We start from the raw sequence: 22,300 nt of genomic DNA, 5'->3' as shown, positions 1-22,300 counted from the left end.
TTGAAATATGAAAGTTTCAGGCTAGAGGTAAGGAAAACCTTCTTCCCCTTTGGGGCAGCCCAGCATTGAAGCAGGTTGCCCAGAGGGGCTGTACCATCTTCATCCTGCCATATTGCCAATTCCTTTCTGGATAGCTAGCTTTTATAAGGCAACCTGGAGGACGCAACCATCATCCTGTCTGTTGGATTCTTTCTCCTTAACGGTCAGTGTTTTGGGGACTTGCCTGTGGCATTTAGCCCATGGCAAGAGGTCACGCAGAGCAGCTGTGTTTCTGGCCGCACCCTGGAGAGAAGCCACCTGCGTGCACTGAAAAGGGGGGGTGCCGAGACAGGCTGTGTCCCTGGGGGCAAGCCTGTGCCTGCGGGATGCTCGGCCATGGGGTGAGAGCATGTAGGGAAGGGCTGGACTGCTTTCCCGGGGCAGTGTTTAGGTCCGGTTGGGTGAAACGGTGCTGTCAGAGCTCTCTGCCTTGCTTATGCTGTTGATCTCGGTGCTCTCCTCTCGTCCTTGTCTTGCAATGTTTTGGCTGAGGCATAGACATGAAATGGAGGGAGCTGATTGTCCTCACTCACGCACACGCCCTCTCCATGCAGCTGAAGGTGACCAGACAAGGTCTTTGCGGGGGGTGTTGTTTTATTAGTCTCATATCAGAGGTATTAGAGGAGTTGTGTAGAGGGAATGTCGGAGTCCAAAAGTGGGAGCAGGTGCCTGGGGCTTGATCAGCGTCACCTGGAAGGGGAAAAGTGAGGAAAAAAAAGGGTGACCGTGGTGCCTTGTTCTTAAGAAGACTTGTCTTCAGAGAAGGCCGTCTGGCATAACAAGTTCATGTAGGTGCATTTGCCCAGAGCTGAGCTGGCACTGGAACTGGCTCCAAGTCCAGAGCCCTTCTAGCTCCAGCCAGACTTCGCTAGATGCCCCTGCCCTCCCAGTTGATCCCCAGTGCATAAGAAAGGTCTGCTCTTGGGTCTGCTTGTCCCTTCTGCGGCAGTGTGTCCTCCTGAAGAGCTTGTGATGTGTGAGCGCCTATCAGCATTGAATGGCTCAGCTAGGGGAGATGCAAAGATGGGGGTTTTGGCCTCCCTCTGCTCGGCTTTGGGCCAAGGCCAGGGAGCAGGCCTGCTGTCCTGCGTTTTGTCACTCCAGTAAGTTGGTCTTGAGTTCTCAGAAGCCCCGTCGGAAGGGGGAGATGCTTAAGGGTTGGTTGTTGCAAAGCGAAGGAGGAGAGGTGGGCAGGCTGCCTTACCTTTCCCGGGTGGTAGTCTGCTGGCCCTGGCTTCACTGTTTTGTCGCCTCCGAGTCTACTGTTGGTTCCCATCGTGTACACGGGAGCCCTTTTTTTGTAGACATCCAGTTCCACCTTGGGGAATGCAGCAGGACCTGGCGTCTGTAAGAGAGGCAGGGAGGTTGTTGGGTACAGAAGGCGGGTGTTGATTCTTGCTGGGTGCCCACACGGGCTGTGCTACTTGAGCTGGCTGGCTAGAGAAGTGGTGTGAGAGGCACGGAGCGATTGCAACAAGGGAACCTCCATTTAACCTGCCAAGAGGCAGATTTCCCAGAGGAGGATGGAGATTCCCATTAGTGCCAATGAGCTTTGCCCCACCAAAACCGTTAGTGTTAGGAAGCGAGGGACCGCAGGTGTCGGCAGAGCCTCCCTTTCCCGCTGTTAAGAGCAGGAGAGCCAGGGGACCCGAGGCTTCTTGGGTTTTGCTGCTGGTGCAGGGAAGTGCGCGTTAAGAGAGGCTGCAGCAGGCGCTGGAGCCCTTCTAACCTGAGCTTCAGCTGCTGACGCGAGAGCGCAGAGAAGCGTAGCTCACCTTGGAGAGGTCTTCAGCAAAGCCATTGTGCTTACTCTTCCCTTTCATGGAGTAGCACGGGCTGGCGTGGGTGTAGGCTGTGTTGGGTCCCACCAGCCGAGGCAGGGTGTAGGTGCCAGGACCTGGAAGGGGAATGGGAAGAACGCCTGTGTGAGTCCTGCGGGGAGAGCAGCAGCGCTGGGGTGGGAGAGGAGCAGCCTGTCAAGGCTGCTGCCAGGAGCAGGAAGGATGTTTTGCCCCTCCTCCCAATGTATTTGTCTTCGGTCACATGTGGTGTGTGTCGGCAGCTCCAAGCCTGAGTTGCCACTTCTTCTATGGGATGAGAGAAGTTGGTGGTGTGGAATAATTGCTGGAGGTAACTTAGGAATTAGATTTATATTCGCATTTTACGGAAAGGCACTATTCACTAATCTAGCCGTGAGAGTTCTCACTGAACGCCATAAATCCCTTAAGTGTGGCCATGCTAGGTCATGGAACACGACTGGACTGAAAGTGCATGGTGTTACGAGTGCATCCGTAATCGTGAGAGTTCAATACATTGAACGCGACCGGACTTGTAACACAGAGCATTGGGCATCACTCAGAATCTAAGCCTCGCCGCCCCCAGCCCCTCTGATATCTGAGGACAAGCTGGAACGCAAGGGGGTTTATTTTCTGCCAAATTGCCTTGCCCTTTAGCGCAACAGGTGGTCTGGGACATCAAGCAAGCTTGTCAAGAGGCCGTTGCGTCCTGCTGTGCAGGCTTTTCCCTAGGCCTGTTGAATAAGCTGTCCAGCAGATTTTCCTGGGAGGACACGCAGGCTGCAAGTGTGTGTATTTCCCCAAGTTCCCCTACCTGGAGTTTGGTCGGTTTTGACGGCCTTGTGCCGGAAGGCCATGGACTGTGCCGGCGCACATTTGTAGAGGTGTTTGTTGGCCTTGTCGGTGGAGTAGTCGCCTAGGGCAGAGGAGAAATGGAGAAAAGCAGTGAAGCTGAGCTCTTTTCCTCAAGCCAAAGAGGAAAGGTCAGGTGGAGGTCTCAGCCTTGTTTGCTTTCTGTCTGGAAACCTCTGAAGCTCCTTCAGGGCGTGAGCTGATGGTTTTGTACCCCGGTAGCACAGGGCAAAAGGAAGGCGTGCTTGTCTTGCCTGAAAGAAGTGCTGGAGAAATGGTACTCACTCGGTCCAGGGGTGACCTCGGTCTTTATCTTGGGAAGTCCGCACATGTGGTGTGCTGGAGCCACGTACTTCCCGTTTCTGGTGATGGAGGGCTGGACATAGTACCGAGGACCCGGAGAACAGCTGTCTGCAACGGGACGTTTGGCCCCTTGAAACGTGTATGCAGGCGCTTTGGTTTTGCTGGGATTGTGAGCCAGGTAACCTAGGAAGAAAAGCTTGTGAAAGGACACCTGCCTGCAACTGCCTATTTAAAGCTAGTTTCTAAGTGGAGGAGTCGGAGTTGCCGGCCTCAAGAAAGTCCCTTCCTGTGTGACTTTTTCCTCCAAGGAGGATACCAGCAGGCCAATACAATGGTACAATGACCTCCAGCAAGAACAATGTAGGCACCGTGCAATTAATCAGCATATCTCCAAAATGCTATTGTTATGAAGTAGTAAACCCCAAAACAGTTGCTAAGTTAACTTAAAGCAAACGTAAAGATCGCTTCTGTGACATTTTGCTTTCCCAGCGCCCTGATGGAAAAGAAAATGAAACTTTACTGCTATGACAGAGGAGGAGAAGAAGAAAGTGAAGGTGAAGAAGCAGAGAAGTTGAAAAAGAAGGAGAAGAAGAACAGGAAGAGAAGATGAAGTACAAGAGGAGAAGATGAAGGAGGAGAAGAAGAGAAGGAGGAGAAGCAGAAAAAGAGGAAGAGGAGGAGGAGGAGAAGAGAAGAAGAAAAGGGTGAAGTGGGAGCAACAAGTTTGTGGCAAAGATACAGAACAAGCTTCCTCCTGTGCACTCAGGCGTTAAGGGGCTGCTAAGGCCACCTCTGGGCTTTGCAGAGCCAGGCAGCTCTTCTCCGGGGCTTTCCCATGAGCAGCCTGAGCTTCCTCTGGCAGGCCTGTGTCCTTGCTGCAGCTGAGAACATGGAGGATTGGAGCAAAGGAGAATGGGGCAGTGGCTACTTGTCCCCTGGAGGTAGTGGATGTGGCGCTCCCCCCTTGTATGGTGGTTTTACCTGTGGTCCCAGGGATTGAGTACTTGGGTCCTGGGCTGGTAAACTGGGCCATGATGGGGCCGCGTGGGCGATGAGGTCTCCAGGTGCCCACCCAGGCTCCGTCCATCTTGGAGGTGGCTGCAAAGCCTATGGCAAGAGCAGGAGAGTTGTTGAGGGGCTTCTCTGACAGAGGCCCGGTGTGAAACCTCCCCGGGAGGAGCAGCGACGTGTCACCTTTCTCAGCCTTGGCCATCGGACTGGGTGCGGACGAGCTCGTTGGCTGCTGCAGCTCTCGGTCGCAGAGCACAGTGAGGGTGAGGGCAGGCAGCGATCGGGCAGGAGAGGTTGTGCTGTCAGCTGCCAGGTGGCCTTGGGAAGAGGCCTTCACTCATCATGGGGACGCACTGTGACATCATACAGGCTCCTGGCGCCTGGCATACGTGCTGTTGCGTGATACGGCTGATCAGGAGCTGGGGTTGTCCAGCTTGCAGGGCTAGACCTTCATGAGGTCTGCATGGCAGAAACATGCAAGGAGGGAAAAACTGATGTGATTTGTGCATTTCATCTAGCAGCCTTAGACTGTTGGGCTCACGTAATAGCATGAATGTGCATTTGAGCACCTGGAATTTTCTATTTCATGTCTTATTTTCCAGATGTCCCTGAATCTACCTTTTTTTTCTTGGGGAGGGCAAATTGGGCCTGATGTTAGTAAGAGGAAATTGCTGCTGGCAGCTCTCAGTTACCAAGGCTGAGGAATACCTCTGCAGTGCCACTTTTAGGAGGTTGTCCTTGGAAACACAGGCACGAGAGGCCTTTCCCAAGGTGCAGAAGAAACCGTGCAGACTTGTGTGTACTTTCTTGGTTATGCAAGGAAAGCTAGATGCCAGCCACAGATCAGGACCGTTTTCACATTTCTCCCCAGGAAGTCACATGTCCTATATTACATGGGTTTCTCATAGGAATAAAAATTGTGAGAGGGCACAGAAGGGTTTCTGTACTGGGCCTGGCTGGGATGCAGGTAATTTTTTTCCTCGCAGCCTGCATGATGCTGTCTTGAGTATTGAGGGTGAATAGGGAATGGGAATCAATGAGAAATGCAGGAATGAAGGGATGTCTTGCAGCTGTGCTGGACGGCGTGGAACTGTTTGAGGAAGATGTCAGCAAATGGGATGATCTGGAAGAAAAAAAATGTGAAAACTTTCCTAAGGAAGAAGTCTTTTTCTCAGAGTAATGTTCTTGCAGCTCGTCAGCTTGGCCCCATTTCCACCCTTTTTGTTTGTCCACTTGTCTAATTCTGTACTGCCAACAGTTCAGATAGTACAGAATCATAGAATCACAGAATCATTTAGGTTGGAGAAGACCTTTAAGATCATCCAGTCTAATGGCAAATAAACACTGCCATGTCCACCACTAAGCCATGTCCCTAAGTGCCACATCTACACCTCTTTTAAATACCTCCAGGTACCACTTCCCTGGGCAGCCTGTTCCAGTGCTTGATAACCCTTTCAGTGAAGAAGTTTTTCCTAACATGCAATCTAAACCTCCCCTGGCACAACTTGAGGCCGTTTCCTCTCGTCCTATCACTTGTTACCTGGCAAAAGAGACCGACACCCACCTGGCTACAAACTCCTTTCAGGTAGTTGTAGAGAGTGATAAGGTCTCCCCTGAGCCTCCTTTGCTTCAGACTAAAGAACTGCAGTTCCCTCAGCCGCTCCTCGTAGAACTTGCTCTCCAGACCCTTCACCAGCTTCGTTGCCCTTCTTTGGACTCACTCTAGCACCTCAGTGCCTGCCTTGGAGCGAGTGGCCCAGAGCTAATCACAGTATTCGAGGTGCGGCCTCACCAGTGCCGAGTATACAAAGGTACAATCATTTCCCTACTCCTGCTGGCCCCACTGTTTCTGATACAAGCCAGGATGTCATTGGCCTTCTTGGCCACCTGGGCACCGCTGCTGGCTCATAATCAGCTGGCTGTTGATCAACACCCCTAAGTCCTCTTCCACCAGGCAGCTTTCCAGCCACTCTTCCCCAAGCCTGTAGCGTTGCATGGGGTCGTTGTGACACGAGTGCAGGACCTGGCACTCAGCCTTGTTGAACCTCATACGATTGGCCTCGGCCCGTCGATCCAGCCTGTCCAGATCCCTCTGCAGAGCCTTCCCACCCTCAAGCAGATCAACACTCCGCCCAACTTGGTGTCGTCTGCAAACCTACTGACGGTGCATGCGATCCCCTCATCCAGATCACTGATAAAGATATTAAACAGAACTGGCCCCAATACTGAGCCCTGGAGAACACCACTTGTGACCGGCCATCCACTGGAGATAACTCCATTCCCCACAAGCCTTTGGGCCCGGCCATCCAGCCAGCTTTTTACCCAGTAAAGAGTATGGCTGTCCAAGCCATGAGCAGCCAGGAGGAGGAGGAGGGAAAAACAAGAGGCCACAGGAAGGAAGAGAAGGAGGAAGGCAAAGGAGGCTACGGGAGGAAAAGGGAGAAGGAGAAGGAGGAGGAACAAACAGAGGCTACAGGAAGGAAGAGAAGGAGGAGGCAAAGGAGGCTACAGGAGGAAAAGGGAGAAGGAGAAGGAGGAGGCAACAGGAGGCCACAGGAGGAGAAGGCAAAAGAATGCAAAACGAGCCAACAAGAGGTGGTTTCAACATGAGGAAACAGCAGGAGGATGAGGAGGCAAAAGGAGGCAATAGGAGGAAGGGGAGGAGGAGGAAACAGGAGGGCAACAGGAGGCAAAAGGAGGAGGAGGAAGAAGAGGAAAAAAGAGGCAACAGGAAGAAACAAGAGGAGGAAGAAGAGGAGGAGCAGGAAATGGGAAGCAAAAGGAGGGAACAGGAGGAGGAGGCAAAAGGAGGCAATAGGAGGAGAGGTTACAGGAGGCAATAGGTAGCAAAAGGAGGACACAGAGGAAGGAAGAGGATGAGGCAACAGGAGGTAACAGGAGGCAACTGGAGGAGGAGGAGGATGAGGAAGCAACAGAAGGCAACAGGAGGCAGCTATAGGTAACAGAAGGAGGAGGAGGGAACAGGACGAGGAAGAAGAGGAGGCAACAGGAGGAGGAGGAAACAGGAGGCAAAGGAGAAGGAGCAGGAGGAGGAAACAGGAGGCAAAAGGAGAAGGTAGAGGAGGATGTAACAGGACGCAGGTGGAGGCAGTAGGAGGACAAGGAAAAGGAGGCAAGAGGAGGCAGTAGGAGACAACATGAGGAGTGGGAGGAAGAGGAAACAGGAGGCAACAGGTGCCAACATGAGGAGGAAGAGGAGGAGGAGGAGGAGGAGGAGGAGGAGGAGAGGAGGAGGAGGAGGAGGAGGAGGAGGAGGGAACAGGAAGCAACATGTGGCAACAAGAGGAGGAGGCAAGAGGAGGCCACAATAAGAAGGAGGCAAAAGAACGCAAGAGAAGAGGAAGGGACCAGGAGACAAAAGATGGAGGAAGAGGCAACAGGAGGCAAGCAGAGGAGGTGGGAAGAGGAGAGAAGAGGAGGCGAGGGGAGGCAAGAGAAGGCAACAGGATGCAAAAGGTAGAGGAGTCCACAAGAAGAAACAAGAGGAAGGAGGCCACAGGAGAAGAAGGGTGGCGATGAGGAGGAAGCAATAGGAGGAGGAAGAAACATGAGGCAACAGGAGAAAATAGGATGAGGAGTAGGAGGAGGCAACAGGAGGCAAGAGGAAGCAACAAGAGGAAAGAGGAGGAGGAGGAAGAGGAGGCAGTAGGAGGCCACAGGAGAAGGCAACAGGATACAACAGGAGGACAAAGGAGGAGAAGGAGGATTCAGCATGAGGAAACAGCAGAAGGAAGAAGGTGAGGAGGCAACAGGAGGAGGAGGAGGAAGAGTAGGAGAAGGAAACAGAAGGAAACCGGAGGCAACAGGAGGAGAAGGAGGAGGAGAAAAGAGGAGGCCACAGGAGGCAAAAGGAGGAAGAGGAGGAGGCAACAGGAGGCAATGGTAAGAGATGGGAGAAGAGGAGGAGGAGAAAGAAGAGGAGGCAACAGGAGAAAACAGGAGGAGGAGGAAGCGGTGACAGGGCAAGATGAGGAGGAGGAAGAGGAGGCACAGACACAACAGGAAGTAACTGGAGGAGGAAGAAGAGGAGGACACAGGAGGCAAAATAAGGAAAGAGGAAGATGAGGAGGCAACAAGAGGCAACAGGAAGAGGAGGAGGGAGCAGAAGACAAATCATCCCCATATTCCCTCTATATTTTAAGCACATCAAAACTCAGGGATGGAGCACCTGCCATGTCTGGCTCTCTTCAGCAATTCAGAAAATCCAAGCCTAGTGCTGAAGTCGTTACTCACAGCAGTCCACATCACAACCGTCGCTCCTCTTGGCCACACAGGGGAAACCTGTGGATGACAGCGGATGTCAGGACGCACTCCAGAAAGAGACGATCAGGGCAAGAAGATCCCCGTCACCTAATCGCAAAGAAATAACTCTAGCTCAATGAAATGACTACCCAAAACAAAACACACAGAACAGCATCCGCCATCAGAATTATTTCAGCGGTAGTTTTAACTGCTGCAGAGCTGCAGGCTGACGACCTTACCATCACTGTCACAGGGCCCCAGTTATCAGGAGGTACAAAGGCCCTTTTGAGAGAGTCCAATGCATGTCACCTTCTCTGAAGAGGACCTGCTGCTTACCTGTTGCCAGCATTAGCAGCAGAGCCCTCCGGCTCTCCAGCCCACACTTTCCCACCTTGTATGCAGCAGCGACCAGCTTTCAGCTGCTACTTTAACAGCTCTCTTGGCCGCGCTCCTTTTCTGTCTCCCTTCCTACCATATCAGTCAGGGTGGGCTTCTTGTCATTCTAGACTGGGCCCAGCTTCTCAGTAGGAGGACTACACTGCTGTCCCATTGCTTGCCTGTTTTAGCATATGGAAAAGAAATTACAATTAGCAAACAGGAACTCTACTCATGGCCCATATCTATCTAGTCTACAGCCTACAGCTCTGAAGGTATAGAACAGCCTATACTTATATCCTGTATTACAGGGCATTTTGAGAAACAAGGGTTAAAAGTAAGAAAGAAAAGTGTAGAGAAGATACTTTGTAACAACTGCACCCGGTACTTAGACATATTAGAGATAAAGACTGCACTGACTCTCTGTGATAAAGATTGTCTTCACTGACTCTCTGCTAACTAGCAATAATGATTAGCACAAGGACGAATCGTAGAAATGTAGAAAAGACTGCCAAAATAGTGCCCTAGAGTTAACCTGTCTCATTATAATCTCATTCTAATGCTAAGGAACACACCTCCCAGCTAGAGAAGCCCCAACCCAATTTAGCCCCCTACTCTCTGAGCATGCGTGGTGAATTAAAAGAGAACTGTAACTTTAAGATGAAGTAAGAAAAGTATTAACCAAGAGTTAATTAAGGGGTAGAACCAGGAGGCGTAACTAACTTTGTTAACTGTTTTAAATACCTGTCATGATTTTAACCCGGTGTGCATGTTAGGAGCAGAAATCCCCTTGCACCCGGCGCCGCAATAAACCAATGTCAGCTTTATAACTCTGTGTGAGTTGTGAAGTTTGTTTCTGCGTGTGACCTGCCAGGACAGACTGGGCCCTGTCCCAGTCCGAACTGGATGCCCTGGCCCCCTCCAAGGACAGACTGGGATCATTCCCAGTCCAAAATGGATCACCTGGCCCCCTCCGTGGACAGACTGGGATCATTCCCAGTCCAAACTGGATCCAAAGGCCTCCTCCCAGTATGGACTGGAATCATTCCCAGTCCAAACTGGATCCCCTGGCCACCTCCCAGTACAGACTGGGATCATTACCAGTCCAAACAGGATCCCCTGCCCCACCCCCAGTATGGACTGGAACCATTCCCAGTCCAAACTGGATCCAATGGCCTCCTCCCAGTATGGACTGGAATCATTCCCAGTCCAAACTGGATCCCCTGGCCACCTCCCAGTACAGACTGGGATCATTACCAGTCCAAACAGGATCCCCTGCCCCACCCCCAGTATGGACTGGAACCATTCCCAGTCCAAACTGGATCCAATGGCCTCCTCCCAGTATGGACTGGAATCATTCCCAGTCCAAACTGGATCCCCTGGCCACCTCCCAGTACAGACTGGGATCATTACCAGTCCAAACAGGATCCCCTGCCCCACCCCCAGTATGGACTGGAATAATTCCCAGTCCAAAGTGGATCCTCTACACCCCCCTCCCAGGACAGACTGGGATCATTCCCAGTCCAAGCAGGATCCCCTGGCCCCTCCCAGTCCTGACTGGGATCATTCCCAGTCCAAACTGGATCCCCTGTCCCCCTCCCAGGACAGACTGGGATCATTCCCAGTCCAAACTGGATCCCCTGTCCCGCTCCCAGGACAGACTGGGATCATTCCCAGTCCAAACTGGATCCCCTGCCCCCCTCCCAGGACAGACACAGATCATTCCCAGTCCAAAATGGATCCCCTGGACCCCTCCCAGGACAGACTGGGAGCATCCCCAGTCCAAACTGGATCGCCTGGCCCCCTCCCAGGACAGACTGGGATGATTCCCAGTCCAGATTGGATCCCCCGGCCCTTTCCCAGACAGACTGGGATCATTCCGAGTCCAAACTGGATCCCCTGTCCCCATCCCAGTACAGACTGGGATCATTCCCAGTCCAAACTGGATCCCCTGGCCCCCTCCCAGGACAGACTGGGATCATTCCCAGTCCAAAATGGATCCCCTGGCCCCCTCCCAGGACAGACTGGGATCATTCCCAGTCCAAAATGGATCCCCTTGTCCCCTCCCAGGACAGACTGGGATCATTCCCAGTCAAAACTGGATCCCCTGGCGCCCCTCCCAGGACAGACTGGGATCATTCCCAGTCCAAACTGGATCCTCTGGCGCCCTCCCAGGACAGACCGGGATCGTTCCCAGTCCAAACTGGATCCCTTCGCCCCCTCCCAGGACAGACGGGGATCATTCCGAGTCCGAACTGGATCCCTTGGCCCCCTCACAGGGCAGACTGGGCCCTGTCCCAGTCCAAACTGGATCCCTTGGCCCCCTCCCAGGACAGACCGCGATCATTCCCAGTCCAAAGTGGATTACACTGGCTTTTTCCCTGTATGGACTGGAATCATTCCCAGTCCAAAAGGGATCCCCTGGCCCCCTACCAGGACAGACTGGGCCCTGCCCCATTCCAGATTGGATGTCCTTGCCTCCTCCCAGGACAGACTGGGCCCTGTCCCAGTCCAAACTGGATCCCCTGTCCCCCTCCCAGGACAGACCGGGATCATTCCCAGTCCAAACTGGATCCCCTGTCCCCCTCCCAGGACAGACTGGGATCATTCCCAGTCTAAATTGGATCCCCTTGCCCCCTCCCAGGACAGACTGGCTTATTCAAAGTCCAAACTGGATTCCCTGGCCCCCTCCCAGGACAGACTGGGCCCTGTCCCAGTCCAAACTGGATCCCCTGTCCCACTCCCAGGACAGACTGGGATCATTCCCAGTCCAAATTGGATCCCCCGGCTCTTTCCCAGGACAGACTGGGAGCATCCCCAGTCCAAACTGGATCCCCTGGCCCTCTACCAGGACAGACTGGGAGCATCCCCAGTCCAAACTGGATCCCCTGGCCCCCTCCCAGGACAGACTGGGATCTTTCCAATTCCAAACTGGATCCCCTGGCCCCCTCCCAGTACAGACTGGGATGATTCCCAGTCCAAATTGGATCCCCCGGCCCTTTCCCAGACAGACTGGGATCATTCCCAGTCCAAACTGGATCCCCTGGTCCCCTCCCAGGACAGACTGGGAGCATCCCCAGTCCAAACTGGATACCCTGGCCCCCTCCCAGACAGACTGGGCCCTGTCCCAGTCCAAACTGGATCCCCTGTCCCACTCACAGGACAGACTGGGATCATTCCCAGTCCAAATTGGATCCCCCGGCTCTTTCCCAGGACAGACTGGGAGCATCCCCAGTCCAAACTGGACCCCCTGGCCCCCTCCCAGTACAGACTGGGATCATTCCCAGTCCAAACTGGATCCCCTGGCCCCCTCCCAGGACAGACTGGGAGCATCCCCAGTCCAAACTGCATCCCCTGGCCCCTTCCCAGACAGACTGGGCCCTGTCGCAGTACAAAATGTATCCCCTTCCCCCCTCCCAGGACAGACACGGATCATTCCCAGTCCAAATTGGAGCCCCTGGCCCCCTCCCAGGACAGACTGGGCCCTGTTCCAGTCCAAACTCGAGCCCCTGGCCCCCTCCCAGGACAGACTGGGATCATTCCCAGTCCAAACTGGATCCCTTGGCCCCCTCCCAGGACAGACTGGGATCATTACCAGTCCAAACTGGATCCCTTGGCCCCCTCCCAGGACAGACTGGGATCATTCCCAGTCCAAACTGGATCCCTTGGCCCCCTCCCAGGACAGAATGGGATCATTCCTAGTCCAAACTGGATCCCTTGGCCCCCACCCTAGACAGACTGGTCCCCGTCCCAGTCCAAACTGGATGCCCTGGCCCCCTCCCAGGGCAGACTGTGCCCTGTCCCAGTCCAAACTGCATCCCCTGGCCCACTCCCAGGACAGACTGGGCCCTGTCCCAGTCCACAATGCATCCCCTGGCCCCCTCCCAGGACAGACCGGGATCATTGACATTCCAAATTGGATCCCCTGGCCCCCGTCCAGGACAGACTGCGATCATTCCCAGTCCAAATTGGATCCCCTGGCCCCCGTCCAGGACAGACTGCGATCATCCCCAGTCCAAACTGGATCCCCTGGCCCCCTCCCAGGACAGACTGGGATCATTCCGAGTCCAAACTGCATCCCCTGCCCCCCTCCCAGTACAGACTGGGATCATTCCCAGTCCAAACTGGATCCCCTGGCCCCCTCCCAGGACAGACTGGAAGCATCCCCAGTCCAAACTGGATCGCCTGGCCCCCTCCCAGGACAGATTGGGATGATTCCCAGTCCAAATTGGATCCCCCGGCCCTTTCCAGACAGACTGGCATCATTCCCCGTCCAAACTGGATCCCCTGGCCCCCTCCCAGGACAGACTGGGCCCTGTTCGAGTCCAAACTCGAGCCCCTGGCCCCCTCCCAGGACAGACTGGGATCATTCCCAGTCAAAACTGGATCCCCTGGCGCCCTCCCAGGACAGACTGGGATCGTTCCCAGTCCAAATTGGATCCTCTGGCGCCCTCCCAGGACAGACCGGGATCGTTCCCAGTCCAAACTGGATCCCCCGGCCCTTTCCCCAGGACAGACTGGGATCATTCCCAGTCCAAATTGGATCCCTTCGCCCCCTCCCAGAACAGACTGGGATCATTCCCAGTCCAAAATGGATCCCCTGGCCCCCTCCCAGGACAGACTGGGATCATTCCCAGTCAAAACTGGATCCCTTGGCCCCCTCCCAGGACAGACGCGATCATTCCCAGTCCAAAGTGGATACACTGGCTTTTTCCCTGTATGGACTGGAATCATTCCCAGTCCAAAAGGGATCCCCTGGCCCCCTACCAGGACAGACTGGGCCCTGCCCCATTCCAGATTGGATGTCCTTGCCTCCTCCCAGGACAGATTGGGCCCTGTCCCAGTCCAAACTGGATCCCCTGGCCCCCTCCCAGGACAGACCGGGATCATTCCCAGTCCAAACTGGATGCCCTGTCCCCCTCCCAGGACAGACTGGGATCGTTCCCAGTCCACACTGGATCCTCTGGCGCCCTCCCAGGACAGACCGGGATCGTTCCCAGTCCAAATTGGATCCCCCGGCCCTTTCCCAGGACAGACTGGGATCATTCCCAGTCAAAATTGGATCCCTTCGCCCCCTCCCAGGACAGACTGGGATCATTCCGAGTCCGAACTGGATCCCTTGGCCCCCTCACAGGGCAGACTGGGCCCTGTCCCAGTCCAAACTGGATCCCTTGGCCCCCTCCCAGGACAGACCGCGATCATTCCCAGTCCAAAGTGGATACACTGGCTTTTTCCCTGTATGGACTGTAATCATTCCCAGTCCAAAAGGGATCCCCTGGCCCCCTACCAGGACAGACTGGGCCATGCCCCATTCCAGATTGGATGTCCTTGCCTCCTCCCAGGACAGACTGGGCCCTGTCCCAGTCCAAACTGGATCCCCTGGCCCCCTCCCAGGACAGACCGGGATCATTCCCAGTCTAAATTGGATCCCCTTGCCCCCTCCCAGGACAGACTGGGCTTATTCCAAGTCCAAACTGGATTCCCTGGCCCCCTCCCAGGACAGACTGGGCCCTGTCCCAGTCCAAACTGGATCCCCTGTCCCACTCCCAGGACAGACTGGGATCATTCCCAGTCCAAATTGGATCCCCTGGCTCTTTCCCAGGACAGACTGGGAGCATCCCCAGTCCAAACTGGATCCCCTGGCCCTCTACCAGGACAGACTGGGAGCATCCCCAGTCCAAACTGGATCCCCTGGCCCCCTCCCAGGACAGACTGGGATCTTTCCAATTCCAAACTGGATCCCCTGGCCCCCTCCCAGTACAGACTGGGATGATTCCCAGTCCAAATTGGATCCCCCGGCCCTTTCCCAGACAGACTGGGATCATTCCCAGTCCAAACTGGATCCCCTGGTCCCCTCCCAGGACAGACTGGGAGCATCCCCAGTCCAAACTGGATACCCTGGCCCCCTCCCAGACAGACTGGGCCCTGTCCCAGTCCAAACTGGATCCCCTGTCCCACTCACAGGACAGACTGGGATCATTCCCAGTCCAAATTGGATCCCCCGGCTCTTTCCCAGGACAGACTGGGAGCATCCCCAGTCCAAACTGGACCCCCTGGCCCCCTCCCAGTACAGACTGGGATCATTCCCAGTCCAAACTGGATCCCCTGGCCCCCTCCCAGGACAGACTGGGAGCATCCCCAGTCCAAACTGCATCCCCTGGCCCCTTCCCAGACAGACTGGGCCCTGTCGCAGTACAAAATGTATCCCCTTCCCCCCTCCCAGGACAGACACGGATCATTCCCAGTCCAAATTGGAGCCCCTGGCCCCATCCCAGGACAGACTGGGCCCTGTTCCAGTCCAAACTCGAGCCCCTGGCCCCCTCCAGGACAGACTGGGATCATTCCCAGTCCAAACTGGATCCCTTGGCCCCCTCCCAGGACAGACTGGGATCATTACCAGTCCAAACTGGATCCCTTGGCCCCCTCCCAGGACAGACTGGGATCATTCCCAGTCCAAACTGGATCCCTTGGCCCCCTCCCAGGACAGAATTGGGATCATTCTAGTCCAAACTGGATCCCTTGGCCCCCACCCTAGACAGACTGGTCCCCGTCCCAGTCCAAACTGGATGCCCTGGCCCCCTCCCAGGGCAGACTGTGCCCTGTCCCAGTCCAAACTGCATCCCCTGGCCCACTCCCAGGACAGACTGGGCCCTGTCCCAGTCCACAATGCATCCCCTGGCCCCCTCCCAGGACAGACTGGGATCATTGACATTCCAAATTGGATCCCCTGGCCCCCGTCCAGGACAGACTGCGATCATTCCCAGTCCAAACTGGATCCCCTGGTCCCCTCCCAGGACAGACTGGGATCATCCCCAGTCCAAACTGGATCCCCTGGCCCCCTCCCAGGACAGACTGGGATCATTCCGAGTCCAAACTGGATCCCCTGCCCCCCTCCCAGTACAGACTGGGATCATTCCCAGTCCAAAAGGGATCCCCTGGCCCCCTCCCAGGACAGACTGGGAGCATCCCCAGTCCAAACTGGATCGCCTGGCCCCCTCCCAGGACAGACTGGGATGATTCCCAGTCCAAATTGGATCCCCCGGCCCTTTCCCAGACAGACTGGCATCATTCCCCGTCCAAACTGGATCCCCTGGCCCCCTCCCAGGACAGACTGGGCCCAGTTCGAGTCCAAACTCGAGCCCCTGGCCCCCTCCCAGGACAGACTGGGATCATTCCCAGTCAAAACTGGATCCCCTGGCGCCCTCCCAGGACAGACTGGGATAGTTCCCAGTCCAAATTGGATCCTCTGGCGCCCTCCCAGGACAGACCGGGATCGTTCCCAGTCCAAACTGGATCCCCCGGCCCTTTCCCAGGACAGACTGGGCTCATTCCCAGTCCAAATTGGATCCCTTCGCCCCCTCCCAGAACAGACTGGGATCATTCCCAGTCCAAAATGGATCCCCTGGCCCCCTCCCAGGACAGACTGGGATCATTCCCAGTCCAAACTGGATCCCTTGGCCCCCTCCCAGGACAGACCGCGATCATTCCCAGTCCAAAGTGGATACACTGGCTTTTTCCCTGTATGGACTGGAATCATTCCCAGTCCAAAAGGGATCCCCTGGCCCCCTACCAGGACAGACTGGGCCCTGCCCCATTCCAGATTGGATGTCCTTGCCTCCTCCCAGGACAGACTGGGCCCTGTCCCAGTCCAAACTGGATCCCCTGTCCCCCTCCCAGGACAGACCGCGATCATTCCCAGTCCAAACTGGATCCCCTGTCCCCCTCCCAGGACAGACTGGGATCATTCCCAGTCTAAATTGGATCCCCTTGCCCCCTCCCAGGACAGACTGGGCTTATTCAAAGTCCAAACTGGATTCCCTGGCCCCCTCCCAGGACAGACTGGGCCCTGTCCCAGTCCAAACTGGATCCCCTGTCCCACTCCCAGGACAGACTGGGATCATTCCCAGTCCAAATTGGATCCCCCGGCTCTTTCCCAGGACAGACTGGGAGCATCCCCAGTCCAAACTGGATCCCCTGGCCCTCTCCCAGGACAGACTGGGAGCATCCCCAGTCCAAACTGGATCCCCTGGCCCCCTCCCAGGACAGACTGGGATCTTTCCAATTCCAAACTGGATCCCCTGGCCCCCTCCCAGTACAGACTGGGATGATTCCCAGTCCAAATTGGATCCCCCGGCCCTTTCCCAGACAGACTGGGATCATTCCCAGTCCAAACTGGATCCCCTGGTCCCCTCCCAGGACAGACTGGGAGCATCCCCAGTCCAAACTGGATACCCTGGCCCCCTCCCAGACAGACTGGGCCCTGTCCCAGTCCAAACTGGATCCCCTGTCCCACTCACAGGACAGACTGGGATCATTCCCAGTCCAAATTGGATCCCCCGGCTCTTTCCCAGGACAGACTGGGAGCATCCCCAGTCCAAACTGGATCCCCTGGCCCCCTCCCAGGACAGACTGGGATCATCCCCAGTCCAAACTGCATCCCCTGGCCCCTTCCCAGACAGACTGGGCCCTGTCGCAGTACAAAATGTATCCCCTTCCCCCCTCCCAGGACAGACACGGATCATTCCCAGTACAAATTGGAGCCCCTGGCCCCCTCCCAGGAGAGACTGGTCCCTGTCCCAGTCCAAACTGGATCCCCTGGCCCCCTCCCAGGACAGACTGGGCCCTGTTCCAGTCCAAACTCGAGCCCCTGGCCCCCTCCCAGGACAGAATGGGAACATTCCCAGTCCAAACTGGATCCCTTGGCCCCCTCCCAGGACAGACTGGGATCATTCCCAGTCCAAACTGGATCCCTTGGCCCCCTCCCAGGACAGACTGGGATCATTCCCAGTCCAAACTGGATCCCTTGGCCCCCTCCCAGGACAGAATGGGATCATTCCTAGTCCAAACTGGATCCCTTGGCCCCCACCCTAGACAGACTGGTCCACGTCCCAGTCCAAACTGGATGCCCTGGCCCCCTCCCAGGGCAGAATGGGCCCTCTCCCAGTCCAAACTGGATCCCCTGTCCCACTCCCAGGACAGACTGGGATCATTCCCAGTCCAAATTGGATCCCCCGGCTCTTTCCCAGGACAGACTGGGAGCATCCCCAGTCCAAACTGGATCCCCTGCTCCTCTCCCAGGACAGAGTGAGATCATTCCCAGTCCGAACTGGATTCCCTGGCCCCCTCCCAGGACAGACTGGGATCATTCCCAGTCCAAACTGGATCCCCTGGTCCCCTCCCAGGACAGACTGGGAGCATCCCCAGTCCAAACTGCATCCCCTGGCCCCCTCCCAGACAGACTGGGCCCTGTCCCAGTACAAAATGGATCCTGTTCCCCCTTCCCAGGACAGACACGGATCATTCCCAGTCCAAATTGGAGCCCCTGGCCCCCTCCCAGGACAGACTGGGCCCTGTCCCAGTCGAAACTGGATCCCCTGTCCCACTCCCAGGACAGAGGGGATCATTCCCAGTCCAAACTGGATCCCCTGGCCCCCTCCCAGGACAGACTGGGCCCTGTTCCAGTCCAAACTCGAGCCCCTGGCTCCCTCCCAGGACAGACTGGGATCATTCCCAGTCCAAACTGGATCCCCTGTCCCCATCCCAGGACAGACTGGGATCATTCCCAGTCCAAACTGGATCCCTTGGCCCCCTCCCAGGACAGACTGGGATCATTCCCAGTCCAAACTGGATCCCTTGGCCCCCTCCCAGGACAGATTGGGATCATTCCTAGTCCAAACTGGATCCCTTGGCCCCCACCCTAGACAGACTGGTCCCCGTCCCAGTCCAAACTGGATGCCCTGGCCCCCTCCCAGGGCAGACTGTGCCCTGTCCCAGTCCAAACTGCATCCCCTGGCCCACTCCCAGGACAGACTGGGCCCTGTCCCAGTCCACAATGCATCCCCTGGCCCCCTCCCAGGACAGACTGGGATCATTGACATTCCAAATTGGATCCCCTGGCCCCCGTCCAGGACAGACTGCGATCATTCCCAGTCCAAATTGGATCCCCTGGCCCCCGTCCAGGACAGACTGCGATCATTCCCAGTCCAAATTGGATTCCCTGGCCCCCTCCCAGGACAGACTGGGTTCATTCCCAGTCCAAAATGGATCCCCTTGCCCCCTCCCAGGACAGACTGGGATCATTCCCAGTCAAAACTGCATCCCCTGGCGCCCTCCCAGGACAGACTGGGATCGTTCCCAGTCCAAACTGGATCCCCCGGCCCTTTCCCAGGACAGACTGGGATCATTCCCAGTCCAAATTGGATCCCTTCGCCCCCTCCCAGGACAGACTGGGCCCTGTCCCAGTCCAAACTGGATCCCTTGGCCCCCTCCCAGGACAGACTGCGATCATTCCCAGTCCAAAGTGGATACAGTGGCTTTTTCCCTGTATGGACTGGAATCATTCCCAGTCCAAAAGTGATCCCCTGGCCCCCTACCAGGACAGACTGGGCCCTGCCCCATTCCAGATTGGATGTCCTTGCCTCCTCCCAGGACAGACTGGGCCCTGTCCCAGTCCAAACTGGATCCCCTGGCCCCCTCCCAGGACAGACCGGGATCATTCCCAGTCTAAATTGGATCCCCTGGCCCCCTCCCAGGACAGACTGGGCTTATTCAAAGTCCAAACTGGATTCCCTGGCCCCCTCCCAGGACAGACTGGGCCCTGTCCCAGTCCAAACTGGATCCCCTGTCCCACTCCCAGGACAGAGGGGATCATTCCCAGTCCAAATTGGATCCCCCGGCTCTTTCCCAGGACAGACTGGGAGCATCCCCAGTCCAAACTGGATCCCCTGGCCCTCTCCCAGGACAGACTGGGAGCATCCCCAGCCCAAACTGGATCCCCTGGCCCCCTCCCAGGACAGACTGAGATCATTCCGAGTCCAAACTGCATCCCCTGCCCCCCTCCCAGGACAGACTGGGCCCTGTCCCAGTCCAAACTGGATCCCTTGGCCCCCTCCCAGGACAGACCGCGATCATTCCCAGTCCAAAGTGGATACACTGGCTTCCTCCCAGTATGGACTGGAATCATTCCCAGTCCAAAAGGGATCCCCTGGCCCCCTACCAGGACAGACTGGGCCCTGCCCCATTCCAGATTGGATGTCCTTGCCTCCTCCCAGGACAGACTGGGCCCTGTCCCAGTGCACACTGCATCCCCTGGCCCTCTCCCAGGACAGACTGGGAGCATCCCCAGTCCAAACTGGATCCCCTGGCCCCCCCCCAGGACAGACCGGGATCATTCCCAGTCCAAACTGGATCCCCTGGTCCCCTCCCAGGACAGACTGGGAGCATCCCAAGTCCAAACTGGATCCCTTGGCCCCCTCCCAGGACAGACTGGGATCATTCCCAGTCCAAACTGGATCCCTTGGCCCCCTCCCAGGACAGAATGGGACCATTCCCAGTCCAAACTGGATCCCTTGGCCCCCTCCCAGGACAGAATGGGATCATTCCTAGTCCAAACTGGATCCCTTGGCCCCCACCCTAGACAGACTGTTCCCCGTGCCAGTCCAAACTGGATCCCCTGGCCCCCTCCCAGGACAGAGTGAGATCATTCCCAGTCCAAAATGGATCCCCTGGCCCCCTCCCAGGACAGACTGGGATCATACCCAGTCCAAAATGGATCCCCTGGCGCCCTCCCAGGACAGACTGGGATCGTTCCCAGTCCAAACTGGATCCCTCGGCCCTTTCCCAGGACAGACTGGGATCATTCCCCGTCCAAACTGGATCACTTGGCCCCCTCCCAGGACAGACTGGGCCCTGTCCCAGTCCAAACTGGATCCCTTGGCCCCCTCCCAGGACAGACTGGGAGCATCCCCAGTCCAAACTGCATCCCCTGGCCCCCTCCCAGGACAGACTGGGATCATTCCCAGTCCAAACTGGATCCCTTGGCCCCCTCCCAGGACAGAATGGGATCATTCCTAGTCCAAACTGGATCCCTTGGCCCCCACCCTAGACAGACTGGTCCCCGTCCCAGTGCAAACTGGATGCCCTGGCCCCCTCCCAGGGCAGACTGTGCCCTGTCCCAGTCCAAACTGGATCCCCTGTCCCACTCCCAGGACAGACTGGGCCCTGTCCCAGTCCACAATGCATCCCCTGGCCCCCTCCCAGGACAGACTGGGATCATTGACATTCCAAATTGGATCCCCTGGCCCCCGTCCAGGACAGACTGCGATCATTCCCAGTCCAAATTGGATTCCCTGGCCCCCTCCCAGGACAGACTGGGATCATACCCAGTCAAAACTGCATCCCCTGGCGCCCTCCCAGGACAGACTGGGATCGTTCCCAGTCCAAACTGGATCCCTTCGCCCCCTCCCAGGACAGACTGGGCCCTGTCCCAGTCCAAACTGGATCCCTTGGCCCCCTCCCAGGACAGACCGCGATCATTCCCAGTCCAAAGTGGATACACTGGCTTTTTCCCTGTATGGACTGGAATCATTCCCAGTCCAGAAGGGATCCCCTGGCCCCCTACCAGGACAGACTGGGCCCTGCCCCATTCCAGATTGGATGTCCTTGCCTCCTCCCAGGACAGACTGGGCCCTGTCCCAGTCCAAACTGGATCCCCTGTCCCCCTCCCAGGACAGACTGGGATCATTCCCAGTCTAAATTGGATCCCCTTGCCCCCTCCCAGGACAGACTGGGCTTATTCAAAGGCCAAACTGGTTGCCCTGGCCCCCTCCCAGGACAGACTGGGCCCTGTCCCAGTCCAAACTGGATCCCCCGGCTCTTTCCCAGGACAGACTGGGAGCATCCCCAGTCCAAACTGGATCCCCTGGCCCTCTCCCAGGACAGACTGGGAGCATCCCCAGTCCAAACTGCATCCCCTGCCCCCCTCCCAGTACAGACTGGGATCATTCCCAGTCCAAAATGGATCCCCTGGCCCCCTCCCAGGACAGACTGGGAGCATCCCCAGTCCAAACTGGATCGCCTGGCCCCCTCCCAGGACAGACTGGAATCATTCCCAGTCCAAATTGGATCCCCCAGCCCTTTCCCAGACAGACTGGCATCATTCCCCGTCCAAACTGGATCCCCTGGCCCCCTCCCAGGACAGACTGGGCCCTGTTCCAGTCCAAACTCGAGCCCCTGGCTCCCTCCCAGGACAGACTGGGATCATTCCCAGGCGAAACTGGATCCCCTGGCCCTCTCCCAGGACAGACTGGGAGCATCCCCAGTCCAAACTGGATCCCCTGGCCCCCTCCCAGGACAGACCGGGATCATTCCCAGTCCAAACTGGATCCCCTGGTCCCCTCCCAGGACAGACTGGGAGCATCCCCAGTCCAAACTGCATCCCCTGGCCCCCTCCTAGACAGACTGGGCCCTGTCCCAGTCCAAACTGGATCCCCTGGCCCCCTCCCAGGACAGACTGGGCCCTGTTCCAGTCCAAACTCGAGCCCCTGGCTCCCTCCCAGGACAGACTGGGATCATTCCCAGTCCAAACTGGATCCCTTGGCCCCCTCCCAGGACAGACTGGGATCATTCCCAGTCCAAACTGGATCCCTTGGCCCCCTCCCAGGACAGACTGGGATCATTCCCAGTCCAAACTGGATCCCTTGGCCCCCTCCCAGGACAGAATGGGATCATTCCTAGTCCAAACTGGATCCCTTGGCCCCCACCCTAGACAGACTGGTCCCCGTCCCAGTGCAAACTGGATGCCCTGGCCCCCTCCCAGGGCAGACTGTGCCCTGTCCCAGTCCAAACTGCATCCCCTGGCCCCCTCCCAGGACAGACTGGGC

The 22,300-nt window shown here is 56.7% G+C and overlaps 1 protein-coding gene across 1 annotated transcript; it reads right to left on the bottom strand.

Moving 5' to 3' along the window:
- Positions 1-642: 642 nt before the first annotated feature.
- On the bottom strand, positions 643-4,077 carry LOC132321076 (outer dense fiber protein 3-like). The gene is made up of 6 exons (XM_059834668.1): positions 3,972-4,077; positions 2,973-3,173; positions 2,650-2,751; positions 1,815-1,936; positions 1,244-1,384; positions 643-729 (listed from the first exon to the last, which is right to left on the bottom strand). The coding sequence occupies exons 1-6, from the start codon at positions 4,075-4,077 to the stop codon at positions 643-645; spliced, it is 759 nt and encodes a 252-aa protein (XP_059690651.1).
- Positions 4,078-22,300: the final 18,223 nt, after the last annotated feature.

Source organism: Gavia stellata, unplaced genomic scaffold, assembly GCF_030936135.1.
Source record: "Gavia stellata isolate bGavSte3 unplaced genomic scaffold, bGavSte3.hap2 HAP2_SCAFFOLD_71, whole genome shotgun sequence".
Classification (NCBI taxonomy): domain Eukaryota; kingdom Metazoa; phylum Chordata; class Aves; order Gaviiformes; family Gaviidae; genus Gavia; species Gavia stellata.
The sequence above is the reverse complement of the archived record's forward strand: the minus strand, read 5'-3'. Positions and strand labels throughout refer to the sequence as shown.